The 15124-nt window shown below is 46.2% G+C and overlaps 2 protein-coding genes across 2 annotated transcripts; one reads left to right on the top strand and one right to left on the bottom strand.

The window, feature by feature from the left end:
* The first annotated feature begins 110 nt into the window (after window positions 1–110).
* LOC128299805 (protein abnormal spindle) lies at window positions 111–7256 on the top strand. Its single transcript, XM_053035889.1, has 6 exons — window positions 111–144; window positions 219–389; window positions 458–2218; window positions 2307–6545; window positions 6619–6738; window positions 6838–7256. Exons 1-6 carry the CDS (start codon window positions 130–132, stop codon window positions 7096–7098), a joined length of 6567 nt encoding a protein of 2188 aa, XP_052891849.1. The 5' UTR covers window positions 111–129; the 3' UTR covers window positions 7099–7256.
* Window positions 7257–7847: 591 nt separating this feature from the next.
* On the bottom strand, window positions 7848–14916 carry LOC128299819 (AF4/FMR2 family member lilli). Its single transcript, XM_053035930.1, has 7 exons — window positions 14896–14916; window positions 10575–10795; window positions 10268–10442; window positions 9980–10180; window positions 9493–9894; window positions 8239–9321; window positions 7848–8156 (listed from the first exon to the last, which is right to left on the bottom strand). The coding sequence occupies exons 1-7, from the start codon at window positions 14914–14916 to the stop codon at window positions 7911–7913; spliced, it is 2349 nt and encodes a 782-aa protein (XP_052891890.1). The 3' UTR covers window positions 7848–7910.
* Window positions 14917–15124: the final 208 nt, after the last annotated feature.

The raw sequence follows: 15124 nt of genomic DNA, 5'->3' as shown, positions 1-15124 counted from the left end.
CTAAAATCGTTCTTGTTCGTTGTAACTTGTCGTCCGTTGTGGGTTTAGCACAATTAATAATCGAAAGTGTTTTCTAAACTGTATTGACATCGTTTTGTTTGGCTTTGCTTTGCGAAGCCATGAAGGAAAATGAGCGCTTTTGAGGTAATATTCTGTCGAATGATTTTGCTTTACTGGTGTGGTTTGCATTCGATTTTTACCGCGTTGCGTGTCCACAGGTAACTTGCACGCCACCAAGAGCGAAAAGAGCACAAGAATCACGGGAACCGACAGTGGTTCTGCTGGGACCGTTCACTCCGAAGGCTACCGTTGTGTTCGAAGGCGTACCTGTGGGAAAGAGCGCGCGCCGCTTGCTGATTGTGCGGAATACAAACAAAACTTTAGTTCAGGTAATTGGATGTTCACCAAGTTGCATTCGTATCGGCATCATTATTCATAAGTAAATATTGTGCCACAGGTAAAACTAACCAGAGTTCCCGATCCTGAGTGCGGGATCAGTTTCGAGTGGACAACGGCCGATGTAGAGGCAGGCGCCGAGAAGACGTTAGAAGTTGTATGGAATCCGCAACATCTAATTGTGGGCAAGGAAGTGATCGTACTCACCGATAGCGTTGGCAACAGGAAAGACGTGCAATTTGTACTGAAAACGGTCGAGTTAAAATCGGTTTCACGAAAACCGGTCTCTAAATCGTGTGTCGTCCCGAAGAAGTTAAAACTAAAATCACCATCCCCGCCGAAGGTGAAGCTGAAGCGCAACGTGCTACCGAAGAAGACGAAAACATCTCCAGGGAAACAAGGTTGGTCTGTGCCTACGTTTACGATAAACAGTGCAATGGGTGCTATCACATCCAAAGTAACAACGACGATGCAAGGCTCGAGTAACGCGGAACATACTGACCTACTGGACCAATACTGTAAAAGTCCGACGTTATCTGCTGGCAGGAACAAGGCTGACAAGGAAAATGTGAACCCGATCACTCCCCAGATTGGTGGTAGTGGATTTGATATTAAAAATCAGGTGACACCGATAACTGTCTTCGACAGCTATCTTACTCACATGGAAAATCAACCGACACCAGAATGTTACATAAAAGGGATAGGACGCAGAGGGATGGTTGATTTTTCCGTGCGAAAGACTCTGGAAATATCTCCCAAAGTTCCGACAGTTAAACTAGCGGCCGAGTCTGTTGCTCCGGATAGAATATTTACTCAAACAACCGTTTTAAAGCAACGGACTCTTAGTCAAGAGCTGAAAGCAACACCACAGGATCGTAATGGAAAGTTTGATCCAAGCTGCTTTTCCACTGTTACTAAAGCAACTACAGTAGATAAAACATTTCTAAAGCCATTTATCGGGAGTCCCACAACGGTGGAAAGTGATGATGCGCAACAGCAAGCGAGCGATAATCTTCAGCGACATTTAACATTTTCACCAGAACCCGGATCATTGAACGACGACGGTCAAGAGCTGAGAGTAAACGGCCAGCCTATGGAAGCATTAGAATCACACAAATTGATTGAGCTTGTCTCGCATCGTGCGGAAGTGTTGCCAATCGAAGAACATATGAGTGCCATCAACAAGACTCACACGGTAGCCTACGATTCCAATCCTCATCTTGCGAGCATTGCGGAGGAAAATATGCCTGAACTTGGTGTAACTTTCGATGGCCGCCCGGAGCGTCGTAACGGATCAGTATCAGATGTTGCTGAACTATTGTCTTCACAGCACAACCAGAAAACCTTCATCGTATCCGCGGATGAAAGTGTACGGTGCGCATCGGTCGAAAACATTGTCAAGAATGTAACCATCACAATTACGGATAATGTTACTCGATGTTCGCTTCCGAACCTGCATGAGAAGAGCAGCATCAGCAGCAAGAGCAATCTGGAGGAAGACGACGTGGACAAGATCTTTCAAGAGCATGAAATCCGAGCTCAATCTAGTCGATTCAATTTGCACGAAGTTGGTCGGTTCAGCGATGAGATGGTTCTAGCTAGTACTGGCAAACGTGGCATTGAATCGGTTGGCGACGGAAGAGAAGAAAAGAGAATCATGTTTGATAATGAAATTTCTCCCCCAAAACGTCGGTGTCGCCTTACTACGGGTGCAGGCACAATTAACACCGCACAAGAGCCTGCCAAAACGGAACCTTCCGTTAGTCACTCATTTCGTAAACCTATCGGATATAAGACCACACAGACTCGCAGTGTAACGCTGGTAAGTTATTGTACAATAATTGAATTGTGCATTACAGTAGATCGAATGCTAGTATCTCATAAAATTAACGTCTTTTCTATCGTTGCAGACCTCCTCAAGAAGTCTCAGTCTTAAGCGACCCGCAGTATCTGCCGCTTTGCCGTCAAAAAGTGCTGAAAAACGTGTGTTCTTGTATGATTCGGATCGACATTTGAAAACGCTCATCAATCCTGATCCGTTTGCGGCGACAACTACGTGCAACCCTTTCCTCACAGTGACAATGTATCTAGATGAACAGGCGTTTCAACAGTACGAACGACAGATGAAAAAATGGCTCAACGCCCTAGTCACGATACCGGCCGATTTGGACACGGAACCCAACAAACCGCTCGATGTGGGTAAGCTCTTTGATGAGGTAAAATCCAAGGATCTTGCCCTCGCCCCCACCAAGGAGCTGATCTCGTCCAAATATTACAAAAATCGGCTGAACAGCTTACGCAGTGCAGGTATAGCTCTGTACACGAGTGAAGAGATTGCGGTTCCGCTCCGAAAGGTGGCTGCACAGATCGAGAAACAACTACTGGCGCTACGTAGCGAACGAAAGCTTCACCTGGATCTGGTACTGCAACGCTCGATTCTAGAATTACTGCTCTGCTTCAATCCGTTATGGCTGCGGCTCGGATTGGAGGTTGTTTTTGGTGAGCAGATTGAGCTTCAATCCAATCGAGACATAGTGGGATTGAGCACGTTTATCATACATCGATTGTTTCGGGACCGTTATCTGGAAGCGCGCAACTCCAAGGCATTCAGCCTTTCGAGTGCTTACGCCGAACATATGAAGAAATTTACACTGCGAATGGTCCTATTTTTATTGTTTTTCCTCGACACGGCAAAACGGCGCAAACTGATCAAACACAATCCTTGCCTTTTTGTGCGCAATGCACCTTACAAGGAGACACGAGAGATTCTGGTACGATTTTCATCCACGTTGGTAGCCGGAATCGGTGACATTACGAAGCACCTGAAGCGCGTGGGCTATACACTGTCACATAAGCAATCTTATCTGGACGAATATAACTACGCGTTCGAGAATCTTGCCGTAGATCTGCGTGACGGTGTGCGACTGACACGTGTGATGGAGATCATTTTGCTGCGAGAAGATTTATCTGCAAGTCTGCGCGTCCCACCAATATCGCGGCTACAAAAGATACACAACATTAATCTAGCGCTGGGAGCGCTCGAGCATGCCGAATATCAAATTGCCGGCAATATAACTGCTAAGGACATCTGCGACGGACACCGCGAACAGACGATGTCACTACTATGGCAGATCGTGTACAAGTTTCGTGCGCCAAAATTCAATGCAGCCGCGACCGTTCTGCAGCGTTGGTGGCGCATTAACTGGCTGAAGGTGGCTATCTCACGCCGCATCGAAGAAAGGCGACGCTTGAGAAGAGAAGTGGCGGCACGCACCATTCAAACGGCGGTTCGCGGTTATTGTGTTCGCGTTTGGTATGAGGCCTATCGCCAGAAGAAGCTGCGAGCTATCATAACAATCCAGCAGTTCACCAGACGATATCTAGCACAAAAACTGGCTGCCAAACGGTTTGCGGCAATCGTACGCATACAGCAATGGTGGCGATCAATGAGAGAAATGCGATCAGCTCGCGAACGTTATTTGTTGTGTAAAAAATCCGCTATCGTTTTACAAACGTCGTTTCGTCGGTACGCGCTGGGAAGGAAGCTTCTGGCGGCGGCCATCGTTATCGGTGCGATCCGTGCCGAAGCAAAGCACCGTCACCTGCAGGCCACGATAATTCAACGAAGTATAAAATCGTACGTAATCCACCGTCGATTGCATGCGATCGTTAACGGTATGATAGTTTTCATTCGAAGGAAATGGTTACAACATCGATCGGCTGCAAAAATTCAAGCTTTCCAACGAATGCGAATCGTTCGCAAAAAGTATCAACTAACCCGTACGGCTGCTATTTGTATTCAGCGTCGTTGGCGTGAATGCTTGGAAACACGACGACTGCGAAACCGATTCTTATTGATGCGTGCTAGCGCCGTTAAGCTCCAGAATTATTACCGTGGGTGGACGCAAATGCATATGGATATGCAGGCATATAAACACACGCGGGACCTGATTATGCATGTGCAGCATCGTTGGCGTGCTACCATAGCGATGCGAAAGGAACGATTGGCCTACAACCATCTTCGTCAAGCTGCGATCAACGTACAGCGTAGTTTCCGAGCACGGAAAGCGATGAAGTGCGAAGTAGCCCGTTACCAAATGTTACGCAGAGTAACGCTTACACTGCAGCGACGCTATCGTGCCAACACAGAAATGATGGTACACCGCCAACGGTATATCGCTTTACGAGTTGCAACTGTTTGCGTCCAGAGAAGATTCCGGGCTCGATTGAGTATGTGGGCGGCTCGCACAACTTATGCAAAAATGCGTTTAGCCATCATTACCATTCAGCGGTGTTATAGGGCCACGATCCTAATGCGACAGCAAAGGGATCATTTCAATGCTCTCCGACGAAACAGCATCAATGTGCAGCTGCGATACCGTGCCATCCTTGCAGGTAGAGCTACGAAGCATAGATATGAAACTTGGCGCAGAGCGGCCATATATATTCAGCGCAAATGGCGCGCTACATTGCAGATGCGGCGTGATTGTGCTCAGTACTGCGTGCAGCGTAGTGCGGCGATTACTCTTCAACGGTCGTGGCGAGCTATTCTATTAAAACGGAAGATGCGATATGATTATTTGCGTTATCGTGACGCGGCTACAATCCTTCAACGGCGCTATCGTGCCATAGTACAGGGACGATCGGTTCGTCAAGAGCTGGAAAATCGTCGACGTGCGGCTATCATTATTCAGCAACGGTTACGCGCATCACTGACAATGAAACGAGAACGACATCAATACCTTCAACTTCGTCAAGCAGCACTCGTACTGCAACGTCGGTTCCGGGCAAATCGTGCCGGTTTGATGCAGCGAAAGAAATACACGGCCCTAAAAAGGAGTGCCATGACGATTTCCAACAGGTGGGTGGCTACTTTAGCAATGAGACAGCAGCGGTCTAACTTTACGCAGCTAAAATTCGCCACCATTGTTATACAGCAACGATATCGGGCACAAAAAACTATGCAAGAAACAGTTCTGCGCTACCGGCACATCCGTACAGCGGTCGTACTCATACAGCGAACATATCGTGCCCAACGGGCAATGGAAAAATGCCGCGGCCGGTTCTTGAATCTAAAAAGTGCCTCGATAGTGGTGCAGGAGTTCTATCGTGGGTACAAAAAGATGAAACATGCTCGCACAACCTTCCTGCGGTTCCGGGAAGCAGTCATATCGATTCAGCGACGGTTCAGGGGAAAGTTGTTAATGCGTCAAGCTGTTGCAGATTATGAACGGATGCAGAAGGCAGCGGTAACAATTCAGCGTTGGTTCCGCGGTCATCGTGCAATGGTAGTGGAACGAAACCGATTCAATGGTCTTAAGCGTGCGGCCACGATATTGCAGAATCGTTACCGTGCCCGTCGGGAGATGGTTCGCAATGTGCAGCAGTACAATCGAATTCAAAATTCGATTAGAATTCTACAAACTCGCTGGCGAGCCACACTCAGCATGTACCGAGAACGTGAAATATACCGACGAACACTACGTGCCGTCACGATAATTCAGATTCACTATCGCGCTTACAGGAAACGACTGGTTGATGAGTTGAATTATCGCATTTATCGCAGTGCCGTCATCGTTGTTCAAAGGCGATACCGTAAAAAACTGGAAACTCGTTTTGAGCGGCAACGATTTGAACATATTCGACGCACGGTGTACGGCTTGCAGACTCACGCACGTGGCATGCTTGCTCGTCGAACCTTCCGGGCGATGCTAACTCCCGAGTATTTGGAGCGGAAACGATGGGAAAAGGCTGCACTACGAGTCCAAAGGTGGTGGCGCGGCGTCTACCACCGGAAGCGCTATCAGACGGCGAAAATGCGCACAATTGCTCAGCAGATGGTAGTGAGTCGCCGGGAGGCGCAACGAGATCCTTCCAATCGGCTTAGTAACGTGAGCCGGCTCTGCATGCGCTTTTTGAAAACACGATTTAGCTCATCCGAAGCGATTGGCATCCTGCAGCGATTAGAGCGCATGTCCCGACTGGTGCCGCATCTGCTTGTGGAGGATGCCGTGTTTTTAGCGGTGTTCTGTTACAACACAATGGCCCAGGCCATACGCTCCGAGGTGGATAAAATATTGATTGAAATTTGTGCCCGCATCATACTAAATTTGGCACGCTTCGAAGGCACCAAGGAACAAGCATTTCAGGTAAGTTACGAACGAAAATAGGTTATGAACTTTTCAGTAATAACGTGCATATCATTTATTTTTTCTTGTGCAGGAGGACGGCCTCGTCACGGTGTCCCAAATGTTGCTTCGCTGGTGTGATAAAGATTGTGCAATATTTAGCACGCTTTGCACTCTGCTGTGGGTTTTAGCTCACGATGACAAGAAGAAAAATGTAAGTTTGAAATTCCATCCCTTTGTTTGTTTGTTTGTTTGCTTTCTTACCGGATTTATTGATTAACAAGGATAAACCATTTTTGCCACGTTTCTGCAGGCTATTCGTCGTTATATGGTTTCGAAAGACGCCATATTTATGTTGCGTGAAACGAAAAAGTTAGTACAACGCAAGGAAAAGATGCGCAAGAATGTTCAGCGTCCGGTGGGCTGTTTGGTCGCACCGAATCCGCAGCTAATGCGCACCGTACCTTCACTGGAGCCTGACTTTGGCGTCAACCGCACCAAACCATATATATTCTACTCATCCGTATTCGGGTTTGAGCGGGTTCTTCAGATGTTAGAAGTGGATCTTACATAATCATACATAATCGTACTATTTTTCCATATTATTTCAAAACACAGCGAGGTGAGTGAGTTATTGATTGTTTTAGTACGAGAGTGGAATGTTCTTTAGTTTTACTTACATTACGTTTGTTTAAAGCATTGAAACCCTCATAATATACAGGTTTATCTCAACATTTGGTTCACAGTATTGAGCAATTAATTAGTTTTGATTAACTGCTGCTAATTGAGATTTCCATCGATGACAATGTTAAAGGCATTTAATAACGGACCATGTGTCATTTACATACTTACTTATCAGGGGCAACAACCGCGCCGCGGTCTTGGTTTACTTACTTGGAGTCTTCTAAATCGCCGAATACTCCTCCATTGTCCTTGTCTCCATTGAAGAGGGTTACGTCAACTATGACCAAGGCTCATCCATGAGCATTAAATAACAGTCGCTTTAAAAAAAACTTCATTGTTGAACGTATTGCATAATAAATATGCATGTAATAAGGCATACATCATTTGCACATCGTATAAAATTGATCGTACACATGGTTTATTGATTATATCTTAATTTACTTACCACATTTCATTCTTGCTTGGCCGTTCTTGCATAAGCCATGTTTCATGATGTTGAGTTTTCTTTATTTGGGAGGTTTTAGATGAAATAAATAAGGTGTTGCTACACACTAGATGCTAAAGGTGTACAGTTTTGCGATGTACTCCGTACCTAATTAACATTCTTACCATGATCTGATCAACAACCAGCTGTACAGTGCAATCATGGGTACGAATCAGGCTTAAACATAAACTGGCTTACTGCGCATGGTGATCGACCTTTTAATCAAGTCGATGGTTGCTAAGATTCTTGTTGTAGTACAACTCCCTATCCTCGTCGATATCTTCCGCGGTCTGTTCATCATAATAAGCGTTGGTGGTAGTGTTGTCGTCGGACGAGGAGGGCGTAACAGATTCATCATTCCGAGCGTGGGCATTTGTTGTCGTACTGTCCTCCATACCGTGATCCATACCCTCCACATCGGCGTACTCAAAATCGATCTCATCCATCCGTTTTTGTGCGTTTATCTGTTGTAAGGATAGGTTGTTGATAGGGAGGGATAGGAAGGTCATTCAAAAAAGCTAGTCCAACCAAGGGAACCATACTCACATTGTTGGAGTATTCGTGCTCTCCATCTGGTACGTATATCCGTAGAGGGCTCTGGGTCGCCTGCGGTTCGATCGTACTTCCTATGGCTGCGTGATGTTGACGGTACTGCTGTACAGATCCTCCAGCTGGCGTCTGCTTATCTTGCAAACCTAGAATGTTGGAAACGGCAAGCTGGTGCTCCTGGTACGCCTGCAAGTAGTCAGCTTGGCTGTCCTGCTGGTACTGCTGGGGTAATGGGTGCTGCTGCACTTGATGCTGTTCCTGTTGATGTTGCAACTGTTGCTGATACTGATGTTGTTGTTGCTGTTGGTATTGCTGCTGCTGTTGCTGCTGCTGCTGCTGCTGATGGTGGTAGAGCTCTTGATGAGCCTGCGCCAGTATGCGGTCATTTTCCTTCTGCCGCTCCGACAGTTCGTAGAATGAGTGGTGACCCGATGGCTGTACCGCCGTCGGTTGATCTACCTGATAATGGTAATAGTCGCTCGGAGATAAATTGTTGTGCAGATTAATCATACCGTAGTTGAGCAGGTTGGCAATCTCCCCGTCGGTCATCTGTCGCTGCGAGTTACCCTTTTCGTGCTGATGTTGTTGGATCAGCTGTTGCTGGAGTTGCTGCTCGAGCTGGGTGAGCTGGGGAAGCTGCTGCTGGTGAATGGCCGGTTGCTCGTGTCCTACGAGCTGCGCGTAGGTCGGCATGTCCGACGAGTGCTGGTTGTGCATATCGTTCAGCTGAATTTGGTTCACTACGGACTGGAGCTCGTGCAGCTGATCCTGCGTAGCGGAAAGGATCTGACCCGTACTGGCTGCCGGCTCGGCGTGCTTGTACGTATTGTAGGAGTTGAACAGCACGGTCGTAGGTACCGAAGGAGGGGCTTGCGTTTGTGTTTGCACATGCACCTGATGATGATGTTGTTGTGGTTGTTGGTGCTGCTGCTGCTGCTGCAGTAGCGGCTGATGGTGTTGCTGGTGTTGCATCGTGCCGAGGAAATTGGTGTCCGGCTTGAAGAGGTTCACGGACGCCTGCTGTTGGTGGGTGTTGAAGAGGTTGTTGGATTGGGTCACAAGATAGGTGGGATTATAGAGCTGGAATTAGAACCCCGAGGACGGGAAGCGCGGGAAAGGGGGTACAACACAGTATTAGAATGTGGCGCATATTATTAGTGTGGCAAAGGGCGATGATTGTGATGATGGGAAAGATGCTGCAGATGAAGCAGTTGATCAGTGATATCAAGAGTTCGACGTTGGAGCACTAACCGAAACGGGCATTTCCTGCAACATGGCCGTCTGTTGCAGGATGTGCTGCTGCAGCTGTGGCTGGGTAGCGAGCGGAATGGCGTAGCTGGCCTGCGGGACCGCATTAACGTACTGGATCACGGCCGAAGCACTAGTTTGTGGCTGCAACGGATAGTGAGCCACCGGCGACTGTACAAGTACGCTGGCCGGGGCAAACTTCCCATTGCTCGGTATGCTGAGTGGATCGGAGGTCGGTACGAGCGTTTTGCTCGGCAACGATGGATCCGGATCCGGCGCGAAGTAAGTCTTCTTGCCAGAGTACAAATCGCCGATCGTTACATCGTTCGAGTGCTCCTCCGTCACCTGATACTGGTGCGGGTTCCCGATTGCTGGATGGTTATAAACCCCTGCGACCGGTGCGGGCTGAAACGGGATGTTAGGTCAGGTAGGAGAACAATGAGCTGCTTTAAAAATTTATTCATTTAGCTATGTTTTGCCCTACACCTACCGTTGGACTAAAGTTCAAAAAGGCTGGTTTCGCTGTGAACGTGGGCTTGGTTGTTTTTACCTCGATCTCTAGCTTATTGCTGTCCTCGTAGGACGTCACACGTATCTGGTTGGGTGCTTTCGGAGGTTTCGTGAGTCCCAGGTTCGGGGCAGGGATCGTGTGGATCGCTCCATCCTTGTGGGAAGTAAGCTTCGTGGTGATCTACAAAAGAAAGCACTCGAACCAAAGCCATCAGTTAAAGTTGCCCTGGTGTCTCTCAGCCTTTCGCGCGTGAATCGATTGACGTACCGGTTTGAGCTTCTCGAATACTATCTCACCCGTGCTCGGTCCTGGTGGCGAACTGTGCAATTTGTGATGTTTGATGCTCGCGGCGGCAAATGCTAGTTGTGGCGGGGGACGTTTCAGTAGCGGTTGCTTCATAAGCGAAGGGTGGCTTAGAATGGATTTGATGGGTCTTTTCAAACTGCAATTGGGGGTGTACGAATAGTACAGTGAAAGCAGAGATGAATAGAATGTTCCGCTAATACGCTAGTATCGTGTCGGCTAAGGTCCGGCACATCGCGCACCGAAGAGCCGCTGCAAGCAACAACCGTACCTCATAATCATTGATGGAGCTGGTCGAATCGCTACTGGTGCTAAACGCGTGCCTGAGCGGAACTGCGTCATGTAGGGTTTCAATCCGACACCATGCTTGGGCACGAAACTTGGATACATGAGTGGCGACTTGGTGTAGGATGAAGGAAGCAGTGGTTTAAACGGGGGTGCATGATCGCCAATGGCTAGTGTCGCACATAGCGAAAGCAGAAGGAAAAGTACCTACAATTGACAGAGGATGTTGGAAAGGATAAAAGTTAAACGGATCAATTTATCGGATCAACGACCGACGAATAATAGGGATGATAACATCCATTCCATCGCCAGAAAAACGTGGAGTTTCTGAATAAATCATTAGATCTTTATGTGCAGATGTTATGGTCCACTTTGTCCCTACCGAATCAACCAACAGTCTGGTACTTTCGTTGTTAGCATCTAAATTTACTATTACTAACCGGTGCACTATGCTAAGATCTATCAGAAAGCTCTTGGTATTAAAAATATATTGCTTGTGATTTCGCCTACCCATTGTATTTGAAACCGTTCTTCTGTTCGTTGATCTGATCTTTGCTGGAGTGTTGTTCAGTAATCTGGTATTTTATTTTATTTTAACAATGGCAACACATTCGGCGTAAACACTGACTTATCGCATATTATTTACATTTAATGTGGCGTATAAAAGAAGGAGGAAATTTCTGGGACATATTTGTTTAGTCTAGCTAGAAGGTCCGAGGTGTCATTTTCGCCAGTTCATAATTTAGCTAAAAAAACACATTGACTTTAGACAGCATGTAATTATAGTTAATGAACCTATCAGACCAGTACGTGATGATGCAACACTTATTAATAAATATACAAAGATCGTTAAGTCCACAGCAATAACATAAATTATTACAGATTGTTTGCAAGATATGGCAGTTAGCAGTAAAGGAGACACTCATAAACAGTCGGACGTCATCAGCATACCGCAAACAGGAATCGTCAGGTATTACATGTGTAAGATTGCTGATGTATAACGAGAACCAAGGGTCCAGAGGTCCCAAGTTGCTCCCTTGTGGTACACCGGAAGTGCTTGAGAATAATCTGGAAACCTGATTATCAATCTTCACCCGATAGAAACGGTTACACCGGTACGATTGAGACCAGAGCACAAGAGATGGGGAAACACAGTCACGTTGAAGTTTAGTCATCCTCCTGGCTTGATCGTGTTAACGATCAAAAGCAGATTTTAGATCGGTGTGGTTGGTTTCAATTTGGCGTCCGGTTCCGAAGGATGCGTGACATACAGACAGGAATTCCAAAAGGTTAGCGGTGACAGACCTTTTTGGAAAGAAGTCCGTATTGTCTAGTGCTGATGATCCGCAGGCAGCTGTTCATTAAAGCCCTTATAGACTATCATCTCGAACACGTTAGAGAAAGCACAAAGCGAGGTAAATTCGGCGTTGTTGTGCTCGATTCCTTTTTATGTTCCCAACCGCACCCTTCGTATTCGTCCTCCTTTACTCATCCCTATGCGCCATACCTGGTCTTCAGTTGCTCGCAATGATCCTCTGTTGCGTGCATTATGCTCGATTAATTCAATTTCTCATTTGTTTGAGATCTCGTATACTCCGTTCCTTTTTACCGTTATAAAAAGGTCTTTACGAACTGGATCGTCTGGTGTTATTCTCATGACGACACCAGCCCACTGGAGCTGTAGTACAGTGAGTTCGTCGTACATCCCGTTGAGCTCATTATTGAACCTCCACACATACGGGTCCAAAAATAATTCGGAGCAGAGGGTTTCGTCAGTTTTGGACAATATCCATGTCTCCGGGGCGTATGAAAGTACTGAGACTATATAAGATTTATATAGTCCCATCTTCGATCGTCGCGAAAGGTGTTTTGAATAGAGAAGTGTTTTCCTCAGACTGCAGAATGACCGGTTGGCAGCCAGCACCCTATCGCGTATCTCAACATTAATGTTACTGTGTTGACGGTGTTGACTTCTGAATCAAGATAGGTAAAATTTTCTTCGAAAGAGCGTTAACTTATTTGTACGTCACACCTGTGTAAGTTAGGATTTGTTAGCAAGGCCGCTGATGGTGGCACCATCAACTTGGTTTTTGCCTCGTTAATCTCTAGCCCGAGGTCTTCCGCCGCCAGATCTATCAGGCATCCGCTACGTAGAAGAGCCGTAAACCAACGATGTGTATATGCTCAGCCTATGCCAGGATCTGAATTGACTTATAGAAGATGCTTCCCGAAGTTTCCACCTCAAGCCGAAGGGATGGCCCTGTCCAGCGTTAGATTGAAGAGTAGACAATCTAGTCCATCTCCTTGACGCAGACTCTTTTTTTTATATTAACGGGGAATCTTCAAAAGACGAACACGTAAGAGGAGGGTTGATACGGTTGACTCCAGCGTTTGTAAACCACCGTCCGTCCGCTAAACAGTGCGGGATTCACCAGGTCCGCTAATTCCGGGTGAAGGAATTAGCTTCCTGGCGCGACCTCGCTAAACCACTCCTCGACTTGATCCAACCCTGCCGATGCGCTGAGATGCGTATTACTCCTTACATGGTGGCTCAGACCTTTCGTGGTAGCAAACGGCCCTGAGAGTATCTCATCCACCATAACCTCCATGGATATCCAAATATCCATAACTAATCCTATTACATTCCAGCGTATGAAATGTCATTGTAGTGCATTTAGTGCCAGTGGATTCATGAATTGGTCGTGTTTGTGGTGATTTATAGTGTGCAAAGTTACAGCAAATTTTCTCATCTCGTTTTAGTAAAGTTTCTTACTGAAAATCGTTCAGTAATGGAACATTTTTTCTGATTTTCAGCTTTTATGTGATTATTTCTATACCGAGCTTCAGTAATACAATTTATTGCCTTTGAACGTTGCAATTTTTAGTGAAAACCCAACATTCTTAGGCAACAATTGGATGTTTCACTGGAAATCAGTGAAATAAATGAATAAGTAAATCATCAAGAGCTGAGCTTGGTGTGTGAAAGTTGTTTAGGTGAAGTGCTGTGAAAAAGGAATAAAAAGCCACTGAGAAAAGGCCAAATCACATGAATTCATATCTGCTGGATGTGATCATTCTCTCTCCGAATAAACAAAAACCTTGATTTGGAAGAAATGTCCACCGAGAGTTGGTTTCTTTTCCACCACAGTCCCTCTCTTGTTGCCGTAACGACCTACTTAGGTCAGGTTCGCCAATTCTGGCTTACTAGACTTATTTTACCACGTAGCAGGATAGTCTGTCCTGCGTACGGGGAATTAGTCCGGATGGGATTTTGGTCCGGTCCGTCCGTGTGAAGTCCGGCGCCATTACCATTATGCTACCGGGCCACCCCGGTGGCCACCAGACCGACCATAGTCTGGCAGCTGATTCTCGCACGACATCTCAACCGAAGATGCTTCTGATGCAGAATAAAAAGTGCATCTAATTTTTTTAGCATAACGAGCATAACGTAAAACGTGCCCCGTAAACCCCGTAAACGTTCCCCAAACGTGAATTAGTAAGTATCAAAATTCGAATCTTATTAAAACAGTCTATATTGTTAAAAATGTAGTATAAAATGGCAAAAAAGCAACACAAAAGTTGAAGAAAGTAACGATGGAGTCAAAATTTCGGTTCAATATTCAATAAAATTTGTTTAAATTTTGTGACAACATGGACTAGATGGACCATAAAGCCTCATCCCATTTAGATTTGGTAACGCTGGTATGTAATGGCTTAATATGACTATCCATCTTGTTACACAGATTTTTTTTAGAGTTCAAAAAGTAAAACTGATACTGGTAAAAGTTACTGAAGGAATTAGATGGAATGTTTACTTTTTCTTCTAACATTGCTTCAAGCATCTCATTGCAAAGAAAGTACGGACAGCCGAGCAAAACCATAAATTCCACAGCATCTCATTAATGTCGTGCGGATCATTTTCATAGCTGGCTGGTTTCAGGCTAATGCCAACATGCACAGGTAATTATTAGTTTGACCGACCGACTGTAACGAAGAGCAATTCCATGCTGCGGCGGTACCTTTCGTACATCGAATTAATAGTGGTTCATAATGCGGTTCATATAATGCTTTCTTATCGAACAAATATCGTTTAGCGATACATAACGCGCGGTACTGCACAGTCCTAAATGTATCCCGCGATACCCGATGCCTTTGGTTTCCATCGGGTTAAACTGCGAAATGATCGGTTCCATTGCCAGCCAACAGATTCTGATTTCACGTTCGTGTTAAATACCAATCACTTTGCTGGGGGCGTTTAGCCAGTTTTGCGAAAGCTAAAAAACAAAAACCGTTTCCACTGCACTCACTTGTTCCATTTGAATGGCCATTTTCTCCGGGCCCGCCTCACCGATGCTTTAGCACACCGGATCTCTGGGTACGGTAGATTCCTTCGCCAAATAGCGTTTCGGTGGCAGGTACCACACTAACTAGCTGACGGCACGATTAGACGCTGAAGGGTGATGGTGAACAATTTTCACTCGCTCGCCCTTGGGCGGGAAGAAAGTACTGGAGATGTCTTCACGAGTGCACGTGCAC

The sequence above is a fragment of the Anopheles moucheti genome, chromosome 2 (assembly GCF_943734755.1).
Source record: "Anopheles moucheti chromosome 2, idAnoMoucSN_F20_07, whole genome shotgun sequence".
In the NCBI taxonomy this organism is placed as follows: Eukaryota; Metazoa; Arthropoda; class Insecta; order Diptera; family Culicidae; genus Anopheles; species Anopheles moucheti.
This window is presented reverse-complemented; position numbering and strand designations above follow the sequence as displayed.